Here is a 24,599-nt window from a genome sequence, read left to right on the forward strand (position 1 = left end):
TATGTTTGACAAGTTCACATTTTATTGAACTTTGTGTTTTCAGGTGGGGTAGGCTGGAAACACCCTCACCTTGACCACAACCTTCTTGCCACTAAAAACAAAACAAAAAACACACAAAAGAAAAGAGATGACACTGCTTTAAAGAGATTACTTTGCAACCTGTTCCACCACTAATTAACATCTCCAATAATGGCATCATGGGCATAGCCCACTTCTTTCTCTTCCAAGAAGCAATCATGAAAGAAAGGGGACCATGTGATCTACAGACTCCAGTACATTTCCAAACCCAACATGTGTAAATAGCCAATGGAGTCATTTCAACAGCTCCAAGGCCTCTTGTCTCTTCATCCAGCGTGACTTAAAATAAAAAAAAAAGAAGAAAAAAATAAAGACTACTCAGCACACCTCTGCTCCAGGATTACAACCACTCAAGTCTTGCTGCACGCTGTCAATACCACAGCTGAGACGGAGGCAGAGAGGGGTCCGAGGGGCTGAAGACACAACCCTCAGTCCAGGTTAAGTTGGCACCTTAACCTAAAAACTCACACACACACACATTTTGGCTGGGTCACACACCCTGCATCTTGGACCATCCCTTGGATATTCATGTGCAAAAAAAAAAAAACACCAAATGTTTCATTGTGGAGGGCAAGGATTGCATACTCACATACTCATATCTGGCCAGGAGAGCTGTGAGCCAGCCCGACCGACTTGACTCAATATTGACTACTGATCGTTGGAATTCACAATTTCAGAACAATTCACTTTGACCCAACATTCAGGTGGACATTTAGTGTTGTTTGGAAGCTCGAGAAGCCGAGAGAATAGGAAATGAACAAAGTCTCAGAAAGCCTGTAGTGAGCATGGCTCATTTGGAATCTAGCGTTCGATGTTCGAGGGTGTTTGAGCCACAGTGGACTGGCAATCAGATTCCACTGTGGCCAAAGACAATGAGGAAGCTCCTGTAGCAGGCTGCTTCAAATCTGGGCTTCAGTCTAACGGTGCCTTACACCCACCCCCCACACCAGGCAGTGCTATTCAATCAGTGTTGATAACTTCTTTTGAACCAATGAGTCACATGCACAGGGAAGATTTGGTTTAAAATAAAATAAATTAAAAAAATTAAAATGGAACGTTATAAGTGATTAAAAAACAAGCACCGTAAAATATGGGTTTAAATATTCTTTGGGGAAAAGAATAAATCAACACACATTTATCCCCACGGTGTCTCAAAAACTGACTGAAGCCGTGAATGTACTTTATTCAGATCAAAACAATATTGGGTATTTGTTATTTCACTTCATGTCTTCTTGGCAAATACCTTAAACTCAGGACTCTGTAAACATGTTTCCCTTATGCCTTAAGTTGCTTCTTTTAACAATGAAAGCAGAGAATAAAAGGACTCATTTTTACTGTTCATTCATTTCAACATAAATCAGCCAATACTTTAATCCAAGAGCCAAACAAAAACATTTTAATAAGTGATAATATTGCTATTCATAAATAATTCTGCTCTGAAACCTCTGGAATAATTAAAGAGAGAATACCACATTGGTAAACACATACGTCCATGGTGGCTGCTTCGGTACCCACACCCCATCATCCTCCATACCAGCTCTTTACTCTTTCACATTGTCCCCTCACTCACAGCACCCACCCACCCCCCAAATATACACACACACACACACACACACACACACACACACACACACACACACACACACACACACACACACACACACACACACACACACACACTCGTTCCTCTGTTGAACAGCGCATCCTGCGCCTCTTCTGGCCACTTTAAGAACATGTAACACTAGCCAGATTGATCCCGAGTGCTCTGGCTCGATCGAAACAAGACTGTAGCAGCTTTTTTTTTTTCTTCCCCATTTTTACTTTTTCTTGCTTTTTGTTTCTCCAAAAACAAACAAAAAAAAAAAAACCTCCCCAGCACCCCAAAACCCGTCGAATTTTCCAAGATCCCACCCTTCTTACACTTACCCCCCACCCTCCCTCCTGACCGTTCCTGTGCCATACATTCCCCTTCTCCATTCCCACATAAATCCATATTCTATCCATTGTATCCATCATTCAGACTGGCTGGTTCATACACTCAAGACACAAACACAGACACGTACACGACATCGCGAACGAATGTGTGTGTGACCCATTGTCGGGTTGTAGTAGTTCCTCCGCAAGGGCCTGGTGAGCAGGAGTCAGGCGAGTGTAAACACGAACACACACACGCACGCACGCACACAGCGTAAGGCACAGCTCGCCTTCCTCCCGTCACTTGCTCTTCCCACACACACACACACACACACACCCTCCCAACCCCTCACCAGGCCTAAATACTGATGCAGCTTCCTGCCGGCATCTAATGTCTGGGGTCATGGTTCCAGAAGCCACCTGTGCTGGGGCCTAATGGGTTCCTGATAAACACCCCCCCCCCCCCCCGACACACACACACACACTCACTCACTCTCTCTCTCTCTCACACACACACTCAGTCGCATACCCTCTCCTGTGCAAAAGGCTTCAGGAAGTCCCCTAATCAGGTAAGGCCTGCAGGTATTGCATTGCTCTGAGGAAAGAAATGATTCTGAAAAGGAGATGCGCTCGACACATGAGTCACGTGGCAAACTCCTCCGTTATAGCCTTCCTTCTCCTCTTTGCTCCGAAAACAAAAAATAAATACATCTCTTTCCTCCGTCCTTCTCTCAAAATACAGGTAGCTACAGATAGAATATATTCTTTTTTTTTTGCTTTCCGAAAAAAATAAGTTTAATTTTTTTTCATATAGGTTCTTTTTTTTCTTGTATAGTCCTTCAAGAGATTAAGCTCCACCGCCTCTCCCTTCTCTATGATTATGACATCACAGGGGCGTTCCTCCTCTGTTGCCATGGTAACAGTACCTTGGGAGGAGGCTGAGAAAGAGAAAGGAGGAAGAGGATTGGGGGCTGGGGGTGGGGAGGTGCATCACAGACCAAAAGGGAGGCAGGAGGGGAGTGTGAGGTGGTTGGGCAGGGAGGAGATGGGGGGGGGGGGGGGGGGGGGGGGCAAAAAAAGGTGGGCTTTGCGGATCAAGGAGGAAAGGGAGTTCTCTTCAGCTCCTCCATATCTCCCCACCTCTCTCTCGCCCACAAATGAGGGTTATGGCCTCCCGGTTTTGTGGTCCCCTAGCACCCCCCCTCTTCAGCCCCCAAACTCCCCGCCACCCGTCCTGGGCATTAGCGCCAGGACTGGGCCCGTCGCTGGTCGAAGTCTGCGATGAGCCGCTTGATGTGCGCCAGCTTGTTGTGCAGGTACTCGCAGCGCTGCTTCTCCTCATAGTAGTTTGGGTTGTGCTGGGGGAGCAAACCAGAGGCAGGCGTCAACAACAGTCACAACCAACATCATAACACTCTCTCTCTCAGCACACTTTAACAAACCTGAAGAGATGGCAGAAAGGTATTCCTAAGTCCCCCCGGGCTGCACGGTCTCTCAAACACACGCAGTAACAATCTCTGTTACACTGTCTCACAATTTAACCTGCAATAACTTTCCATCGAGGACGCTCCCCCCTTCACATGACAGCTAAGCCCTTTGCAGGAGGAAGAGGTGTGTGCGTCTGTCTAATCTGCTGCTGGAATGTCGTGCAGAGCCTAAAGCTAGTGTTACCAAAACATACACAATAAAGAAAGCAAAAAAACTTCCCACGGTTTTATTGTACAGCGTTTATACCATGTACTCTATGTAGTTGTGTATGATTGCGGATGCTAAAGATTTGCATGCAGCCACACTAAGTGATGGCGTTCCTTTCATTAGTATGTGCTGTGCGCCCAAACGAACAGAAAGGTATTCTTAAGTCCCCCCCCGGGCTGCACGGACTGTCTCTCAAACACACGCAGTATGCAAATAACAGAGGGCTAAGCCCACTGATGCCCAACGTGAGGGATGCTGAGCTTGTAGACTAGAACACATCTAGAAGGCGTGGCATATAAGCGCTTATTGTGACGAGGAGACAATACATGAGCTCATAGTGATGTGCCTGAAGAGACAACACATATGAGCTCATAGTGACGTGCTTGAAGAGACAACACATGAGCTCATTGTGACTGGAGACGATACATATGAGCTCATTGTGACAGGACACTCACCTGTTTCATCTTTTTGTACTCCTGCAGCACCTCCTCATGCACCTCCTGCATGGAGTCATAAAAGCAGAACACAGTTAGGCCCAACAGACCCACACAAATATAACCCACACCACTCACCCTTCCCTCAATTGTCACTCAAAATGCCATTTAATTCAAAATGTACAAGTCTTTTTCCATGTTTTGAAGAGTTCATTAATTAAATAAAAACACAGGAACGGGAATGAACATCGCTTCACACTGGACATATGTATGGCGGTCCTAACACCCTTGACTATGAAGGTCTGGCATCATAGGGGAGCTTCTCAATGCCCGAGCGTTCCATAGACTTGCTCAAGTCACAGATGTATTGGTACAAGTACAAGACCCTGAGGTTTGCCAGGGATGTCTGTGCCAGTCCAGTGGCTCTAACCAAACACTACTAACCACTAGAACAGTTAGTGGGTTCTAGTTCCACCGTGGGTTCTAGCTCCACCGACTCTGGTGGCATGTTGGCGCACCTGGTACTCTTTGGATCCGGGCGTGAGGCGGCGGCACTGGGCGTCCAGCTGGGTGAAACGGCGGGTGATGCTCTCCACCCGAGCGTGCAGCACGCGGTACTCTTCGTACTCAGAGTTGAAGTCATCCTTGTAGCCCTGCCTGTGGTCCATAGACACAACTGCTGGGTACTTACTGGGGGGGGGGGAGAGAGAGAAGAGTCTTGTGTTATTTGGACTATTCGACTACTAAAGGAAAGTCATTTACAGCACAAGATGCCTCCGGTGTCCTATACTGTGAGTATACATATAGATCTACGGTCGGTCCTGTAAAACTCAGAGAGGAGCCTGATGATAGACTGAAATCTCTTAGAGCTGCTCAACTGTCACACTCGTCTGACCTGAATTTTGAAGGTTTAAAAACCTCACAGTTTAACCTGCAATGGAAGAGGTGTGTGCGTCTGTCTAATCTGCTGCTGGAATGTAGTGCAGAGCCTAAAGCTAGTGTTACCAAAACATACACAATAAAGAAAGCAAAAAACACAATTTCCCACGGTTCGTTTATACCATGTTCTCTATGTAGTTGTGTATGATTCTGGATGCTAAAGATTTGCATGCAGCCACACTAGGTGATGGCGTTCCTCTCATTAGTATGCGCCGTGCACCCGAACGCTAGCCACCACATTGCGATTCGTCACCGCTAGGAATACAGGAGTTTTTCTCTGCAAGATTGGTGAAGGAGGACTGGAAGTGTACTCACGTGATGTAGTCTGGTGCGAGCGCACTCGAGACCTCTGTGGAGTGGACAGTCCTGTCTTTCCCATCTGAGAGCACACACACACAGACACACACGCTGACATTAGGACATCATGCGTATACTTGTACACACACACACACACACACACACACACACGCCCATACATGTTTGCAGTGCTATGCAGTAGAGCTCTGATAAAAGGGAAACAGACAAGCAATCGCCTGGGAGTGCACACAGGAATGCAGACACACACGAGCAGATTTGTTGTGATAATGAGAAAGCAGAGAGCGGTCCAGATGGCTGCAGGAAGAGGCGCTGGAGTGCGACTCCCATCAGACGCAGGCAGGTGAGGGTGAGCCCTGACACAGGAGGGGGGCTGCTATTCAAAGTCTGCTAGATAAGAGCTTGGCAATTACAGGGCACTGCACTAGCCAGGGACACAGTCCACAAACACACACACACGCCACATACAGTGCACACATCAACTGAACATACACCATGTACGCAAACACACCTCAAAAACAGGGTAACATAGACCACGCACACCACACAAATTGATCTCTCTCTCTCTCTCTCTCACTCTCTCACACACACACACACACACACACACACCTTCGCATTCAGAGAGGGGACTCCTGTGGGCTGGTGTATGCTGCTTCTCCTCCGCACGGCGCCTCTTCCTGGGCCTCTCCTCCTCTGTGGTCACCACCACGGTGGCTGCTGGCACGGCTGGTTTCTCCTGCTTCGGCTCTTCTATCCTCCTGTCCCGTTCCCTGTCCTTGTCACGCTCCTTGTCTTTGTCCCTGTCCTGCTCCTTGTCCTGCTCCTTGTCTTTGTCCCGGTCCTGCTCCTTGTCCTTGTGGCGCTCCTTGTCCTTGACGCGCTCCTTGACCTTGTCGCGCTCATTGTCCTTGTCGCGCTCCTTGACCTTGTCGCGCTCATTGTCCTTGTCGCGCTCCTTGACCTTTTCGCGCTCCTTGACCTTGTCGGCCTCCCTCTCCTTGTCGGCCTCCTTGTCCTTGTCGCGCTCCTTGTCCTTGTCGCGCTCCTTGTCCTTGTCGCGCTCCTTGTCCTTGTTGCGCTCCTTGTCTTTGTGCTTCTTCGACTTCTTCTTGGGCTTCTTGCTGCTACTGCTGCTGACACCGCTATCGGGGGAGGCGCGTGCGTTAGGGTGCAAGGTGGCTCCAGAAGGAGGGAGCACATGAGCGTGGGTGGGCCTGGCGGGGGGGCTGGGCGAGTACCGGTCGGCTGCCTCCCCGCAGGTTGAGCTCTGGTCTAAGGGCAGGTCCTGCGAGCCACGGCCCTCCGGTGTGCTGGGGGAGTTGGAGGTGGAGCCGGAGGGCGGGGGGCGGGAGGATGAGGAGGAGGGGGCTGGGCCCGGACAGGCAGCCGAGGGGGGAGGCGGTTGCGGGGCGGTGCTGGAGCGACGATCTGAAGAGGAGGAGGAGGAAGAGAGGGAGTAGGAGAGGGAGGGGGGAGGAGGAGGCGGAGGGGCGGCAGGGGCTCGGCTGGAGAGGTGGGAGATGCGCGGCTTCTTGGGCATCAGAGGGTCGATGAAGTCACCCTCCGGCATGCGTTTCTGTTGGGTGAGGAGGAGATGGACAGATATTTTATGAGCGAGGGTAAGGGGGGAATAGTAAGTAAAAAAAAAAAGGGGGTAACAAAGATCAGAGAACAGCATATGCTACCCTTAGGAATACAGGTGTAGTTATGTGGGACAAAGTAGTGTGTGTGTGTGTCTCACCGATGGGGAGGTGGGGACTGCCTCCTTTGGCGGACTGCTGGATGGCAGGATCTCCAGGATAATACCCTTCCTGTAAACAAGAGCACTCTTTGAGCAGTGACACAATTAAAACCACACTTTTTTTTTCTTTTTTGGCAGAGCTCATGCATATTTCATCCCAAAAAGGAAAGCACCAACAAAAACACAAGCCATGGCTTTTGCATAGAAGAAGGTCAGTTTCACATTCCAGCCATGGCCTCCTTCAGGGAAATCACTCAGTCAGGCCACACTGAAACGGCGCCCTATAGGACGATCAACCAGACGCTGGCGCACAAAACTGGCTTAACAACTGAAGAACCCACAGTAAGACCGTAATTTCAGCTGATAAAGGCGCAGCGAGGACCCCCGCCACAGGGTACGGCATGGCACTTTGTGGCGTTGATATTCTCATTTGTGCCACTCAACAGGCTTGCTCAGCGCCAGCTCATCAGCAGAGAACAGCCCTGATAACGAGGAGAGTGAGACTAAGATGGGGTCTCAGAATCAGATAGAGGGACTTGCACTGACAAATCGGGAGCTGGGGGATGAGAAGCCTTGTGTGACTTGCATCTCTGTCAGACAGTGAGGAAAGTGCTCACGCTAGCCCATATCTGGCACCCCGCACACACGCATGCACGCAAAGACACAGCAATGAGTCCAAATCAGAGCACCCATTTAAGCCCTTCTAGAGTGAGCAGCTGGCTTGGGTGGGTTAATGCTGGGCTGGACTATGAGATTGTCTACACAATGGCTCTGTGGGATCAACAGTCTTGAGTTACCATGGAAAAACAACTGTGGGTCCACCATGCTCAAACCCTCTCCAGGTGTGCATTACCTGTGGTTGTGGGTGTGGTCTTGCCCTTCTGTTAGTCACATATATGTCAGTGTGTATTAACATTTGTTGAAGAGATGCGTGTGTGTGTTTACCGGGTCAGAATCCTGTCCACTTCCGTACGGTCGTCTTCAGAGTAGCCGGGCCAGTCCCTTTGCACGTCGCGGAAGACAAAGTCCTTCAGAGCGTACGAGTTATCCTTTGGGTTTAGGTTGGCCACCTGTCACAAAACACACACACATGCAAAACGTCATGATTCAGGCAAGACCTTTCGCTTTCAGCCACTACAGGAAGGACATATAGCAGCTGTTATAACATTCATTTCAGGCATGCATGGATGCAAACACACACCAAGTGTGAAGAATTAAAGGTTTCCCTCTGGCACAGATCTTGCGATCTTAGCTGATACAAACCTATGGTCCTCTCTTTGGTCACTAGTTTTGTCGAAACAATCTAAACTAGCCTAACTCTCATAGTTGAAACAAAAGTTCAGAACTAGCTAGAGACATCCACTTCATATGAGGCTGGAACGTTAGACCATTCCACCCCCTGTGTACAGCGGTGGCCCTTGGGCAGCAGACACTCTGGATTCCGCAGTATAGGGTTGTTGCCTAGCAATGCGCATCCATGAATGGGGGGGGGGAGAGGGGGGGAGGGGGTAGTGTTGAGTTCAAATATAAACAATCTTTCGCAGACACTTCCTTTAACCGTCTTTCCGACACACACACACACACAGCTCTGATGTGCCAGCTGTCATTAGGGTTCTGGGTGCCTCCCAGTACCTTATACTCACAACACTAGCATTACCATAACGAGACACCAGCAAGCAAAGCTCGAAAAACAGGGCGGGACAGGAACACACCCAGCAGACCAACACACACACACACACACACACACACACACACACACACACACACACACACACACACACACACACACACTGCAGAAAGTCCCACAATTTTCACAGACATTTTGAAAAGTTACGGGACATCCAAATGCTAACCAAGTAAATGCTTCTAAAATTCCCTGTCAACAACCCCTATGTCAATATGAAGACATTATGCAACATATAGCAGAAAACACACACACACACACACACACACACACACGAAGAGGGAAGAGAGGGGAGGAAAAAAAAAAAAAAGACTAAAAATAGAAGCAGAGTGCTAGCAAGGGGAGGGCTATCGAGTTACCCCCTCCAATCCGTCCACGGTTTCAAATTCTCCCCTCCTTCCAACCACCCTTTCCCAAACAAGGAAGGAAAACAAAATAAAACCACGGCTCATTTGTCACTCAGACACACACCCCCATAGTGGTCACAATCAGGCCGAGTATGGAACGTAATGATCGCCTTCGTCAAAATATAACTAATTAAACCACATCTGTTTGTCCAGAGCCCAAAACTGGCCCTTCCAAACAGACATATTTTGCAAAACACACAGACTTTAACGCAAACCCTGGAATCAAACTCATTGCATAATACTGTAAATGATATGCAGAGGAACTTGTGGTGTCGGTGGATCAAATTCCATCTTCTACCAAGATAAGTTGACCGCAACCTTGCATTGTCACAGAGCTCTTGCACGGAAAAGTATAGCCAGGTGTTCAGTGGGGACTGTTTTGAGAGAGTGCCTCAGTTTCTAGACCTTCCATACTCGGCCTCAGTATGCAGTTGGAACGGGTTGCTTTGCTAAATTAAGGGCACACAAGGTCCCAAAACCAAACTTGGCCACACAAATCCCCGAACAAGCCAGCATTGTACTCACACACACGCGAGACATTAAAGTACATTAGCAACATTCCCCAAACCATGTGCACTGTGTTTGTGTGTATTTCAACCCCTCCACCCCCCCCGCAGACTGCCTAGGCAAGATCTAAATGTAAGGGAGCTCAGAGCAGTTTAATGTATAGAATGTATAGCTCTTAACTCATCCCGTGGCTTTAATTAGAAGTGAATGAACGTCTTTGTGTATCCCAAGCCTGGCCTGTGCTGCAGCGACTCGCACTCCAGCCTTAGAAATCACACCCAAAACCCACACTTACACTTGTTCACCGCTTCATATGTGGTGATTAGCTCAATAATCGCCTCTAGGAGAGCTGTGAGGTGTATGTGGAGGAAAGTAACCCTCTCAGTGAGAGACAGAGACAGCACAGACCTGATTAACAGCACCCCTCCTCATACAAGTGTTTGCCCTCGAGGCATTACTAGCACACAACATGCCGCGACACAGCAAGACTTGGCTACATTGGCCATCAACATGTTCCCCCTGTGATTATCCAGTAAGCAACATTTGATGAAGTTATGTCGCAATGCAAGTCATGTGTGAATACTTCTGACAGCTAGCTGCGCAGTGAGCTGTCAACAGCAGGACCGCCTCGACGCTCAAAACAGCCTGCTGCTTGAACAGCCTGTTCGTGCTATAGCCATAGAATTATCTATGTTTACGGTTTGTGTATGAGGAAAGCCAGTCAGTGAGAGTGACTACTCACTGACTGCTCCAAAACAGATTCAATGTACCCGATCGGACCAATAAGTAGCTCGTCATTGACATCGGTAGAGACACACGGCCCAATAGCCTCCAATTGCTGTTGCACACACACACACACACACACACACAAACAAATGCCTGCCGTAGCATCTCCTCTCTCCATTTCTTTTTGGGCTTTTTGGATTTATTCAGATAGGACAGTGAAGGTTTGGACAGGAAATGAGATGAGAGAAGAGGTGGAGAGTGGGATCGGGAAATGACAGCAGGTCGGATTTCGAACCTGTGTCTCCGTGGGCGTTCATGCCCGTATATGGTCGGGGCTACTGCTTGCGCCACAGTGCCCCCCCCCCCCCCCTCTCCATTTCTGACAGTCCTCACCATTCCCCTTACAGCAAACACTCCTGCCACCTCGCCTGGTACTCTCCCTCCCTTCACCTGTGCTTAAGTCCCTCTAACACACAATCATCTTGCTTATGTTCCCATTTCTCCCTCCCATCCACTCCACTCCACTCCCCCACTCACCTGCTGCAGGGTGCTGCCCAGCGAGCTGCGGTCCTTCTGGCTGACTCCATCCCTCTGCAGGCGGGCAAGCACCTCCAGCTTCTTGTAGGGGCGCAGAGCCAGCAGGTGGATCACGCGGTCCCGGTACGGGCGCTGCGCCACCGGGTTGTTGGTGAGGCACTTGCGGATGGTGCTGGCCGGGTTGATAGGCGTTGAGCGCTTGCGCTCGGGGACCGGGTCCGGGGCGGAGGGTGCCGGCTTGCGCATCTGAACGGTTTTACCTGGTGGAGAGGCACACAGAGAGGAAGGTGTTTGTGAGGGGTGGATGTGCATGTGTTAGTGTGCATGAACAAACCTATGCATTTGATGACATTTTTAAGAGGTGTAATTAAATAAACAAAGCCTTGCTCGAGCCCTAGCAAGTGTGTGTGTCTCAAAGTGAGTGTGGGATAGAGAAACAAGCGTACGCATAGGCTATGTGTTTGTTGCATTGTTGATGAGGGGATCTGGAAAAGCCTTTTTGAAGTCTTCCTGGGAGCAAGAAGCCACGTCTGCCAAGCGCAGAGCTAAGCTGGTTATTTAAGACACCTGGAGAGACACCGGTGACGAGGCTCGCTGGTTTCCAAGAGCGTGCAGGTGTGCATTACAGCCAAGCCTCGGCAGCAGACCTCCTATTTGTTTGTAACCAGTACGCCTCACGTGACGATGGACACCAAGAACAACGATAAGCCTGCTTGCAGCTAAAATGGAGAAAGTTCACCGCTCTCCTTCCGACTCTGCCAACCTCTGCGCTAGTTATCGAACAGAGTGATGGTTCTTTGTCGCCTCGCTGCCACTGGGGCTTTTTTAGCGCACCTCAGCGTTCACTTCACCCGTTATGAAATTCATAAGCGCTTTACCAGATAAAGGGCACACAAAAACAGATATTCCTCACCGTGATGGGTGCTGACCCATTACAAGACACACACACACACACACGGTTTCTGCTGTCTCAATGCCCAGAAAGCGGGTGAATCTTTTGTGTCACAGCTTAAGCGCATTAGCGCATGTGACATAACACAGCTCCAAGGCGTTTGGACATGAAACGTCAGGCACGGTTTACAGATAAAGCCAAAGGGTTGCTTGCTTCCCTGCTTCCCTCCCTCTCTGGCATCTCTTTAAACAGCGATTCCCAGCTGCCCTCAGAGCGGTCCGGCGAGGAAATCTGCACGTTTCCGCACACAGCACTCACGTTAACGGCTACGAAATCCAATATTTCAACAGCAAGAACGTCCCGAGCGGTCTGATTACTGATTATCTGATTCATGCAGAGTGTGTGTGTGTGTGTGTGTGTGTGTGTGTGTGTGTTCACAAGCACATTCCAGATGGGGGACAACTTTACTTTTTCTCCGTTTTGGAGTAATTCTGGTTCGTAGCACAAGCCCAGGCCTGTCCCCAACCACTTCTCTCTCTCTCTCTCTCTCAATTTTTTCTCACGTTCAACCCCCCCTTCCCTCCCCCAGGCTGCTGCTTCATGCAAAGCCCCAAGAGGGAGAAACCGATTATGGGATGAGTAACTGACTTCTCGTTTGCAGATAGACACTCAGACTGCAGAAGTGGGTGTGTGTGTGTGCGTGTGCCTGCGCGCAAGCTCCCAGGTGTTGAGACTGAAACTGTATAAAGAGCAGCTGTGCCGTCAGGGAACCACCACACGCATCTAGTGAGCACCAGAGGAGGGGGAGAGAGAGAGAGAGAGAGAGAGAGAGAGAGAGAGAGAGAGAGAGAGAGAGAGAGAGAGAGAGAGACAGACACACACTCAGACAGACACTGAGAGAGACAGACAGACAGACACAGAGACAGAGAAGGAGGGAGAGGGAGAGGGAGAGAGACAAACAGACGGACACAGACAGACAGATGGGCGATTACATTCTTTTGTAAGAACAGGGTCTTCACTCAGAGGCACGGCCATGTGGGAGAGACGGCGCCGGCGCCTCCGCCACACATGTTTCACCACACAGAGCATTTTAACGCAAAGTGATCTACTGGCTATTTATGTTTATGGCCTCTGCGCTGACCCACACGCAAATTACCGCTTAGTCGAGTCCCGGCTGCCTGGCACTTCTTTCTCACACACACACACACACACACACACACACACACACACACACACGCCGAGAACCCACTAAAAATACCTCTAGCAGGTGAGACAGCCAAGCAGGCACATAACACACACCGGAAAAGATACCTCTGCTATGCAAAACAACGGCAGAGGCCGGTGACAGATAACCCAATGTGCAACTCTCTCAGTTTCATCCACCACGACTATCTCTCATTCTGTTTCACTCCGTCTCAACGGTCTCTGAGCGGAGAGGCAGGAGGGGAGGGTTGGTGAGAGAGAGAGAACAAGAAAAGATAAACAGGAGAGATCACTTCAGTTTAATGGGATTAATTTTCACTCTCACTGACCTTAATCTCACAGACCAATCTCAGCCAGACACCTGAATTCCCAGCATGGTACGTTCAAATGGAGAGGTGTGTGTGTGTGTGTGTGTGTGTGTGTGTGTACACTCACTACTGTCTACATGCCCACAAACATCACAGATTAACTTCTCTACTGCACTGACAGATTTACAGATACCACATGCTTGCTAACGTTCAGTTCCAGGGCTGCTGACTACAGGCCGCTGAAGAATGACCGTCAGAAACAGCGAGCCCTCAGCCCAGCGGAGAGAGAGAGATAAAGCACACGTTTCACTGGGGCTGAGAGACAGCCAGCTGCAGCACTGCGACGGCCAGGGCGGCGCAAACCAATCCAGGGGCAGGGCTGCAGGAGCTGCATGGGAGTAGCCAACCAGGGGCAGAGAGATGGAATGTGTGTGTGTGTGTGTGTGTGTGTGTGTTTGAGGTCGCGTCAGTCAGACAGACAGAAACAGGCTACTTGGCTACTTTGTACTTCAAGTGACTTCAGTGCTCCATGTGAACATAAGTATGAAAAAGAAACTTGGCATTGTGTTGTGTTTAAATGTTGTGATCTTCTATAATGCATGGGTATGCCGGTATGCCTGCCTGTGTGTGTTTTGGGTCTGGTACCTCTGAACTGACCACCGGGCTTGATGACCTTGGTGCTTTTCTTGCGCGAGTCCTCCTCGACCTGGGTCATGCGCTCGCGGGTCACCTGATAGGAATCGCTGGTGGCACACACCGTGATCTTGTCCTGTATCGTGCCCAGAGATGCCAGGTGAGGCGTGCCAGCACTGCAACGTGGGTAGACAGACAAACATGCCAATGAGTCAACACATATGCAAACAATAAGTCAATGTGTATAGAGAACTATGAATAAACTTCAATAACCTGTATCTTTATCACATATGCAAACAATAAGTCAATGTGTATAGAGAACTATGAATAAACTTGAATGACCTGTATCTTCATCTGTTACAAGTGCCTTAAATAAAGTATGAATAGAAATGCACATTGAGGGTATTTCATGATTCCGAACACCTTTTGAGCAGGTTAAAAACGGGCGGTGGTGACACTTGTGTGCGCTCACGTCATGTCTACCATACCGCTGTTGTCTTGAATGACTAATGACAACGTGTGCATTAAAACGGCAAATGGGTGGTGTTTATTTTTAGACATAAAGTATGTATATCATCGGCCTTGTAACCTGCTCACAGGGAGCTGTGTCATGCCGTAACAGCACTGAGATCACCAGGTGTGGCACCAAAACATGGGTGATGAATCCAAAACAAATATAACAATAATATTTTAAACATAATTTCAACCTGAAAGTAGTCCAGATGACCAAAGGAGACCACATGACAAAAGTCATGAATGAGCAGGGCATCTGTACCTGTAGCCATGGTAACGAGTCATTCCCTACCCCTTCACATGTGTGTGTTTGTGGCTTCAGTCACTCCCCCGTAAAGTGCCTCTGAGAGGTTAGCCACTGGAAAATGATGGCCATGTCTCATGCGGGTCAGACCAGATATTTATCTTGCAACACGGCCTATATACGCTTTTAAGATTGCCATCTGTGCATTTCTCCCACATCCATACCACCCACACGTTCTGAATAACGTGATGCACACATCTGATGTGGCAGACAGACTCCAGCCAAAGGCGAGCGTCACCAAAACACATGACTAAGGGACGTTCTTTGTTGTCGCAATCACTATATTTTTCAGCACATTGCTCAATCATAGCCTGGGTGTGGACAGGTGTGTGGGTTATGTGTTGATCACATGTGTGCAGGGGTCTGGACAGCCTTATGGTTTTGTTTGTATAGTGCAGATGTGTGGTTTTAGCTTTAGGTGTGCTGCGGTGGTGATGGAGCACAGGTGAGTTGAAGGTGAGGCTGGTGTGTGTGTGTGTGTGTGCGCGTGCACACACACACACACACAAGTGTGAGCCCGCATACCTGGACATGTACTGGTGGATGCACTCGAAGCTGCCCTGAGGGTTGTCCTTGCCAACATTTGACAGGTAGAAATCAAAGTTATGAGCGCCGTCTGGGGCGTCCGTCCGAGGAATCTTGATACGCTGGAAGAGCAACACAGTTGGTCATAAACAAGCAGGTCACACAGAGACACAAACATAAACCCATAACACTACGGCCCACTTTGCATTCATACCCTTCGGACTGGAAAGGAAATTGTAACTGTACACTGGGACGGCAGGTGTGCATTTGTGATCATACATGATGGGCATCTATGTTGTGCTTTTGTATGCGTGCTTGTGTTTATATTCATATATGGTGCTTGTTTGAGTACGTGTTTATGGCCATAGGGGAGGTGCTAGTGTAGGGGGTTATGTATATTTGTGGTCATATGTGCGGTGGCTGTTATTGTTTGTGAGGGTCTTCCAACCTATCTGATTGCCATAGTATTTATAGCTGTTCCTGGGTTGAACTCATCCTGTGGTCCAAAGAGCAGCCAACCACTTTCACAGGAGAGTGTGTGTGTGTGTGTGTGTGTGTGTGTGTGTGTGTGTGTGGGGTGGGGGGGGGGGGGGGGGGGGGGGTCGGGAGTCAACCCACAGGACACCATAAATAGCCCCTCCTCTCAGTTAACACACGCTACTCCATTACCCTTGCAGACCTCAACATATGGCTCCAAACACAAGCATGTGATGCAGACACATTATTTGGCTGACAGGTTATCTACAGAAGTGACCGCAATAGACAAGAAACATGCAATAAACCGCAACTTCCTTATCTCACGACTATGAGCCCAGCTAATACTGGCAAGCCTTGTTGCTTCTGTTTTTTTGGACCAGTTGGATTCGATCATCATGCGTCCTCTGTCATTCTAGTAAGAAACAGTATGGCGCCAACATGAGAAATCAGCTGGCCTCTTGGAAGTCCTCTTCAGTGGGGAGAGAAGGGCTAGTGTGTGTGTGTGTGTACACACACATATATGGTGGTAGGGTTAGAATGACTCAGCTTATGCTCACTGCAGTAGAAGGCTCAGTCCAGGCCCCCCACCCCCAACCTGGGGAGACCAAGGCTGAGTGTGCCAATATTTGACCTGAGGCTGCAGTGAGCTGATAAAGACACACGCTGGAGTGACTTAGTAACCTGCCCACCAACAGGGCTGTCAAAGTAGAGTAGACACACACACACACACACACCCCAAATGTCCTATGGAGGAGCCTTGAGAAATCCCATCAGCTTACTGGAAAAGCCTTGGGAGAAAGTGTTTCTCAATAACACTCCCATTGTACTCACACAGGTGAAGAGTTAACAGTAAGTGACTCACCCCTTGAAGTCCCTGGAAATGTATGGTTGGCTGCGAGGACGGTACATTCTGGAAAACAAAAAAAAGAAAAGGATAGCATGAGAAACTGAGTGCGGGATAAATGCAATTATTATTATTATTTTTTTTTTTTTTTGAAGAGCAAGACAACTTTGGGGCTTCGTACTCTTAGTTCCGAGCATGAGTTGACTTGACATTTAAAAAAAAAAAAAAAAAGGGGAAGAGGTGTACATCAGGTGAAGCAACAATCGTGAAGTGTAACTCAGCCAACGCCTGAGAGGGCCAATGGTAGTGATAGTGACAAGCTTTCAGTGACATTCATGAATCAGTCATCGCTGGTCATGAGCTATTCCTCCCTTTGAGACAGCTCATCTTTACGAGCTCTGTAAGGCAACACTTGGCTTCAGGTGAACATGCAGGCTACATACTAGCCAGGCACCGATAAGTGAGAGTTGGAGAAAAAGGCTTGTAGAACTGGCTTTGACAGAACTCCTCCCTACACACACACAGACATCAACATAAGATAGCAGCGCAACTGGGAGCTCCATGTCCAGACAGCATACTAACGAATGTCAGCAGACAAACGAGGCCAATGCAGCGAACCTGTGTGTGTGTGTGTGTGTGTGTGTGTGTGTATAATTGTAAGAGATGGGCCAGCTAAAGTAATAAACAGTCACCACATTATAAAATGTATCTTTTTAAAACGTAAGGCCTGGAGTGGATTCCCTTAAGTCCTGACAGTAGAGAGCAGCTTCAAAGCATTCCACTGTGATGAAGATAAGTTTCACACCACTGTCTCAAGTTAAATCCCTGGAGGAATCTGAGACTGTTTAAAAACTATCCAAGCAGTTGAGTTCACCGTCTCGCCAGGCGTGTCATGCGCTTGAGGCGTGGCCTGCTGCCACCTGTGCACTTTACCATAACACAGAAGCAGGTGGGGACATCCAATAGCCAATCAGACAACACCAAACTGTGACAGATGTGTTAGCGGGTGGCATGTTTTGCCCACACATATTGTTGATCATGCATTCCCTCTCTCTCTCTGGGCCCACCTCGTCTCATTGCCAGATAGATTAACAATGATTAACAGGGAGAGCAGGGCGTGAGGTGGGGGGTACTGGGGATAGAGGGTGCACTCAAACACAGCATTGTAAACACTACTGTAAACACACACACACACACACACACACACACACCATGCAGGGGCCAGTGCCAAGCTCATACACACAGGTAGTTACAAACCTTCAAGTGTAGCAGCATAGGAGAATGCTCACTATTCACAAGCACAAAGCAGACTAAAACACAGACACAATAATCTAGTTGCTATACACAAGGAACGACTAGATACATACACATGACAACAAACTTCAGTGATGGCCCTGAAAGATCAAACTTAAGTCATCAACTGTACAAAACAGGCTAAAACTACTGTTGGTCAATGAGATGACTCATGACATCAAATACAGAGCAAACAAATGATCACCTTGCATTTTGATGCTTCCTTCTCTGGAAATATGGCAAAACTAGACAAGCTTCCTGTTACAAGTGTGCACACAGCTGCAACACAGGTTGTTGAAACAACATGCATGCTCAAGAGATAGCAACCAGCATATCTAGTAGTGTAGCATGCCTGAGACATTGAGACTACATATCCAACTACAGATCATCTAGAAGTTGAATAATGAGAGCTGCCGTTTGACAACTTTCAGACAACTCCCTTCACTTCAGAGTGTGCCGTATGCAAAGATTAAGGCAAATAATTCATCTGAAGATGATGCCACAATTTTTATGATACAGCCATGTGAAGGACAGTAAAAACACCTATCCTTCCCACTAGCTGTTCAAGCTATGCAACTCTATGGTCCAGGACAGACTACCCTGCCAAAATGTTTAAGTAAAACTTTCAAAGCACGACATCTGCAACTATATCACCTAAAGGACAGCAGTGAGCATTATAGCAAGTATTTAATTAGTGCCAACTTCGTTGATGATGGTGTTTGCAAGTATTCAGTATGCCTTTTAGACAGTTAGCTTGCTAGTTTTAGACCGAAACATCTTACTGCTGCTTTAAGGCAGTCACTGAATTAGCCTAGCTTAAAACTTGCTGCATCAGTCCAGCACAAATACACTGCACATGCTTATCTATATGAAAAGCTACATAGTTAAGAGACATCCAAATTGTCAGCCTGACAAGGTCAGGAAAAAAAATGACGAAGGTACCCCCCTTTCAGAGGCCAATCAAGTGCAAAGTGGACACAGTTTACCTCCTGTTGAAACCTAGTAAGGGTTGTGTGACTGCAAGTGACATGATTATGAACAAATTATTTTCCTTTCTCATATTCAGACTTCAGACTCTCAAGGAGTGGAGAAAAATCCATGAAGCATTCTCCAGCTTACTGTGGTCCAGCCAATGGCTGTAGAGAGATGGACACTGTGTCGTCTCTAAAAAGTGAAGTAACCGCAGCTCTACTGACCCTGATGGTGGGCCCCTGTACTATGTGTAACTCCGCCCCATCCCCATGCGTTTTCATGACAAAGAAGCCTCTTTTCCATGTCACTTTTCTCGTCTTTCCATCTCAAACTTGAACAGTTATTTTTCCTATGCTGACTAGGGTTGGGTACCGAGAACCGGTACCAATATGGAACCGGTTCCAATACAACCGGTACCTACCCGGACCGAAATGCAACGCAGATTTCGGTGCTTCATTTCGGTGCCTGAGCCAATTGAACACGGTCGCTAGGCAGATTGCGTGGGGCACATGTAAAACTGCCCCAGCTGCCAATGTAAACTTTGTCCTGTGTCGCTCACGCTCATTGGTGTTTTCATAGCAACAGTCTTATGACAGTGAAGAGCAGGCAAGCACAAACAGAATTAGCCGTCAACCTTTTAACAGAGAAAATACCGAAAGGTAAACGGTCAAAAGTGTGGCTGTATTTCGCACAAAAAGATTCAAACATCGCGACGTGCAGCAAATGCAACAAAATAATTGCGTGAAAAGAGGGGAGAGAAGGCAAGAGTCAACGGCAGATCAGCAACCGAAGACTGAAAAATAAACGGAGGAGATGACAGCTAAACTACCAACGGTAGTCTCTTAAAGGGGCAGTACATATTTTCTCGTACTCAGTGTGTTCAAGTAACAAGATGAACTATAAACAAGATAGAAAAGATAGGTATAAACAAATCATAAAATTGTGAAATTTCATGAAATAAATACATTTTTGACTCCAAAGGCAAATATGCTCATGTTTTTTTTATTTATTTATATTTATTTAAGTATACTATAAACTGTTGTTTACAGTTAATATAATGTTCATAGTTTGAAGTTAAAAAGTTTGAAGCTGTAGTTGGAAGCCAAGTGTTTTGTATGTATTTATATTTATAATATACTTTAAACAGTTAATATATTGTTCAATTTGAAGAAAAAAAATTGCCTTGGCAATAAAAAAAAGCCTTTCTTTAATGTCGTCAATCGTCGCTTTGTGCTTTAAAAAAAAAAAAGTATCGGTTCAGGCACCGTTTAGGCACCGGTATCGTTTTAAAAGTATCGGTTATGTACCGGTATCGGATAAAAACCAAACGATACCCATCCCTAATGCTGACACACACAGCCACCGCCACCCCCCCCCCCCCCCCCCCCCGATATTAGTTGCGAAAACAATATTCTACTATAATGTAAGGAGGCGTGGAGACACTTGGTAATGAAGTGATTAACAGCCATCGTTGGAAGAGACCAATCGCAGTACCTGAATCACGCCCGTTCTCGTTCATTACGTGTAGTAGCCGAGTTTGCCAGGCAACTTAGCTTAACCTACCATTGTTATTATAATTTCTTGTAACTGGAACTTGTAACAGACCCTTTGAGGAAAGTTTGTCTAATGTTTCAATAATGAGTCATCACACACTGCACTACAGGATCATTCTACACAAGTAGCTACGATGAATGAGTAGCATTAGCCAATGACCCAGTAGAGATCATGATGCACTTATATTGACTCAAGCGCAAACACTGGTTCCAAATTTCACAAAATGGCGGAGGGATTTTGGCTTCATTTTTTATAGAACGGAAGGGCATGGAACCATGTCGTCCACCTCTATAAACAGTTGATGGGTCCAACTAATTATGACCACATAGACAAGTGGCTCCCAAAGTGTGGAAAATGTTTAAAACAAGCTCTGATCAAATAAAATAAAATGTTTGACTGATACAATACTTCACTTTAACTGATTGAATGAAATCCAAATCATTCAAATGTAGAAACAATGTTTAAAAAAAAATGCTACGCATCCACTGATAGGCATATGTTCTGTATTAAACGTTAAATTGCAAGTAGTTATGTGAGAGTGTCAATCAAAGTTAATTAATATATATTGGCATTTTCCCGTAGTATCAACATCAAATGCCCATTTCACTGTACCTTAACAGTGTTTTATTTACTCAGCTAGTAGGTTTCAGTAGCTTTAAGCCAAATGCATGACTTGTTGCAAGCTCCTTTTACCAAGACCAAGGGGGCCAAGCTGTGCAACAAGTATGTTCGCAATAGATCTAGGCTTTCAACTTTTTGATTGTTGACTGTTAAACTTACTCCAGCAAAGACGCCACACAGCAACCACTCTTGAGCATTCGATTATAAATTAATTCATCCATTTCCTTTCCTCAGCTTGCAGAGTGTGCACTGTACTGTATACTGTTATTCCTAGGCATCGTATCATTTTTCTTTTTCTTACCAATTTCAGCAAAGAATTCAGCTTGAACTGCTTAACGTAGGAACTTCAAATCGTCATTTGAAGTAAAGAACCCAGAACTATGTTTTTATAAGCTGCCGAACTGAAAAACAAAAGCCTTTTTTCTCATTAAGCTTGGTGATGGCAGTGCTAGCTAGCTGACACGGATGAAGGGGTCTCTTGCAAAACGCATTAAAAGTTGGAAATAGAAAAAAAACTATCCCAAACTAGATTTCCTCTAATAGACCCTCCAGGGTGGATTCACATCAGCCTTGAGATGGCTGGTTGAAGGTGGTACACGACTAAGGCCACGGCACCCATCCACTAACAAAATGGTTGCGTTAGGTAGCTAGCCAGCTCAATGAACGGGTCGCTTTGTCTTTCTACTCTGTTGCTCGTCTGACCAGAGGGCTACTCCTCATCTACCAAGCCATTTCTTTATCTTAATATCTAACTTCCCCTTTATCTTCAGTTTCTCTGTCTCTCTTTCACACACTCTCACTCTTTAATTAATTGGAACTACCTCCTCGTATAGTGTTCTATTTAATATATGAATGCATTAGCCAATTTGCATACCTTTGTAATCCTATGTATTTGGTTAATACCTTCATTTTATGAACGTATTACAGTGCTTGAGAGCTTTTCCATCTTGTGTACTTGGTTGTTTTTGTAGTCTGAGGCCAGCAAGCAATCAGTCCGTCAATCTACAATTGTGTATTATTTTATTAATCCCACTGCAGTCAAGTAAAATGCTCTTTGTATAGGCTAAATAAAGTTAAATCTCTTTTTGCGCATGCATTAAATATATTTTAAACTTGCTCATTTATTTGTAAAAGTAACTAATACATCCGAGTCAGAGCCCAGAGGATATCCTTTACCAACCCCACTCATGTCATATTGCTTCATTACTTGTCTCAGTAATCTCATTTTATGTACTTTAAGATAAATATTTTTTCTCTGAGTATAAATCTTTTCAACTTTTTAAATATTTTACTTCCTATGTATTACATATATAAGCGTATTTGTTTCGTCAGCACTATTTCTTTCATGAAATGCAAATGTAGTTGTATTTGCTATTCTGCAAAAGTTTCAAACGTCCATGTCGACAAAATCACAGCTGACGTAAAACAGAAAATGTAACTTTAAACTTTTTATGTAATGAATTAATTATAAGTGACCCACTAACGTTATCTTGGAATAAAAATACCCAAATATGCCAATTGCTGGACTGTAACCTAAACTGATACTGAACACTTTGTCAAGCTAAGGGTAGGTAGCTAGCTAATGTCAGATAACGGCTGCAATTGTCTAAAGCAGCGAGATGATCAGCTGGCAGGCAACTCTCGCTAGGTCGCCAGCTAACGTTACGATCAAGGAAAACTTCCATGGACAGCCAGTTATCACTATACCATGTCGAAATTCTTCTGTCAGTCTTTTAACATACAATATCCCCTCTCTTGGCGTGCTGGCCAACAGCCAAATTTTGCAAAATGGCTCACTTTTTGGCACACCGTTGATTAGACAACAGCCAGCTTAGTTTAGCACGGTATCAAGCTAGCTGGGCCAACGTTAATCTACCATGACCACAAACACACTTGCCATCTAACCATCCAAACTAGCTACTTACAAATGATAGCTAACTTGCGTCTACTGAACTGAACAGTGACTCTAGAAACGTTAGCCTTACAGCTAACTAGCTCGCTATGGCACTGCAGTGAAAGGCACGGCTCTTGTCACTATTTTCACCAGCTGGGACTGTTTTCAAACTAAAGAGAAGGCAATCGATCCGCCATTACTTACATTAATCAATGTTAGTTCTCTTGCTGACTTTACCAGGCTAACGACAGTTTAAATCATTAACCGGTTTGTTAATTTCCGATTCGTAGTAACATTGGTGGTCAAACTGCCACGTTGTTAGCTCGTTAAAGTTGCTAATACAATTATTAAAATCCCCCGGCTTTAGTTGCAACTTACCTTATACCAAGTATTTAGAGCTAGCAGGCTGGCTACACGCCAGAAGAACCCCAAACCTGCTAATATAAGTTCATTGTATAAAACTCTTTCTGTTAAGGGGCATCTGTCGAATACATTTTACATACGGACAGGAAAACACCATCTTAGCGTAACTGATTTAATCAGAGATAAAGTTACAAGAGAAAATATATGATGGCAATAGCATAAATTCTTATCACAGTGCTGTGTTGGCTTAACGTCTGTGCTGCTGCTTAGCATTTAAGTGGAACGGTAGGGTGGCTAGTAAATTGTCCCCGTTAGTTAATACTCCACTGTATACTTTTCATAAAGATCTTCAATCGATAAGTAATGGTGTCTCTTTTTGAGGTGGTGTTTTATTGTGAAAGAACACTGCTATTCAGCACAAATCAACAAACTGCGTGGCAAACGTCTGTACTCCAGACCAGAAAAACTTCAGAGAAAGTGTAGGTAACAGTTTCCTACTTTGTTGTCGTGCTTTTTCATGTAACTTACCTTACAGTTTTGGTAGTTTTCTAGCGCTCGTATGGCTGTCTCCGTCAGTTTTACGTTCAATACTGTGATTCTGCCCGCATTCCGTCGGCTACAATTCAGTCCGTACCTCCCATCCTCGGAGAGAGCCGCCATCTTTACCAGCCTTCCACCATAGTCCCTCTGACGATTGGGCATATACTGAACAACTCTGCTTCGCCGGGACAGTGGAGGGAGGGACTCCCGAAAGGGTTAGTTCTAAAGTTGTGAGTCTGATTGGCCTCGCATTTTTTCTCCTACCTTCCCTTTAAATCCTCTGAAATGAACAGCCACTTTACAGCACAGACCTGTGTGGGTACGGTTGAACGCTAAACTAGATAATTACCGGTGTGTGTGCTGACAATGCCGCCTGCTTTTTTTGCGGCTTGACAATGCACGTGCTCGTAATAATCAGCTGAGCTGGTATTTACGTCATAGAACATCAGAGAAATCGAATTGAATGTGCATCTGTCCTTATTAGCCCAATGCTAGCAGTATACTGTTAGAACTAATAAAATGTAATACTAATGCTAGATACAACAATGCTATGACATTTGAGCACATAATATAAAATAACATAAAGGAATTTGCATAAAACTATAAAAAAGTTGGATCTTGGGGTTAGTTTAAAGTAGCGAGTAGGTAGTATACTTATGTATGTGGTTAGAAGTCTTTATATTTTA

At 46.3% G+C, this 24,599-nt stretch overlaps 1 protein-coding gene across 2 annotated transcripts; it reads right to left on the bottom strand.

Annotated features, from left to right (window-relative positions):
- On the bottom strand, positions 1-24,292 carry ell2 (elongation factor for RNA polymerase II 2). 2 transcript variants are annotated; one of them, XM_031578257.2, is made up of 13 exons: positions 23,902-24,292; positions 16,695-16,742; positions 15,356-15,477; positions 14,026-14,189; positions 10,978-11,237; positions 8,062-8,186; positions 7,117-7,186; positions 6,337-6,951; positions 5,985-6,300; positions 5,376-5,439; positions 4,640-4,811; positions 4,143-4,187; positions 1-3,350 (listed from the first exon to the last, which is right to left on the bottom strand). In XM_031578257.2, exons 1-13 carry the CDS (start codon positions 24,073-24,075, stop codon positions 3,234-3,236), a joined length of 2,292 nt encoding a protein of 763 aa, XP_031434117.1. In that variant the 5' UTR covers positions 24,076-24,292; the 3' UTR covers positions 1-3,233. The 2 variants fall into 2 exon arrangements, with proteins under 2 accessions (XP_031434117.1, XP_031434116.1); XM_031578256.2 differs by having other exon boundaries at positions 5,985-6,951; positions 23,902-24,291.
- Positions 24,293-24,599: the final 307 nt, after the last annotated feature.

Source organism: Clupea harengus, chromosome 12 (assembly GCF_900700415.2).
Source record: "Clupea harengus chromosome 12, Ch_v2.0.2, whole genome shotgun sequence".
Taxonomy (NCBI): domain Eukaryota; kingdom Metazoa; phylum Chordata; class Actinopteri; order Clupeiformes; family Clupeidae; genus Clupea; species Clupea harengus.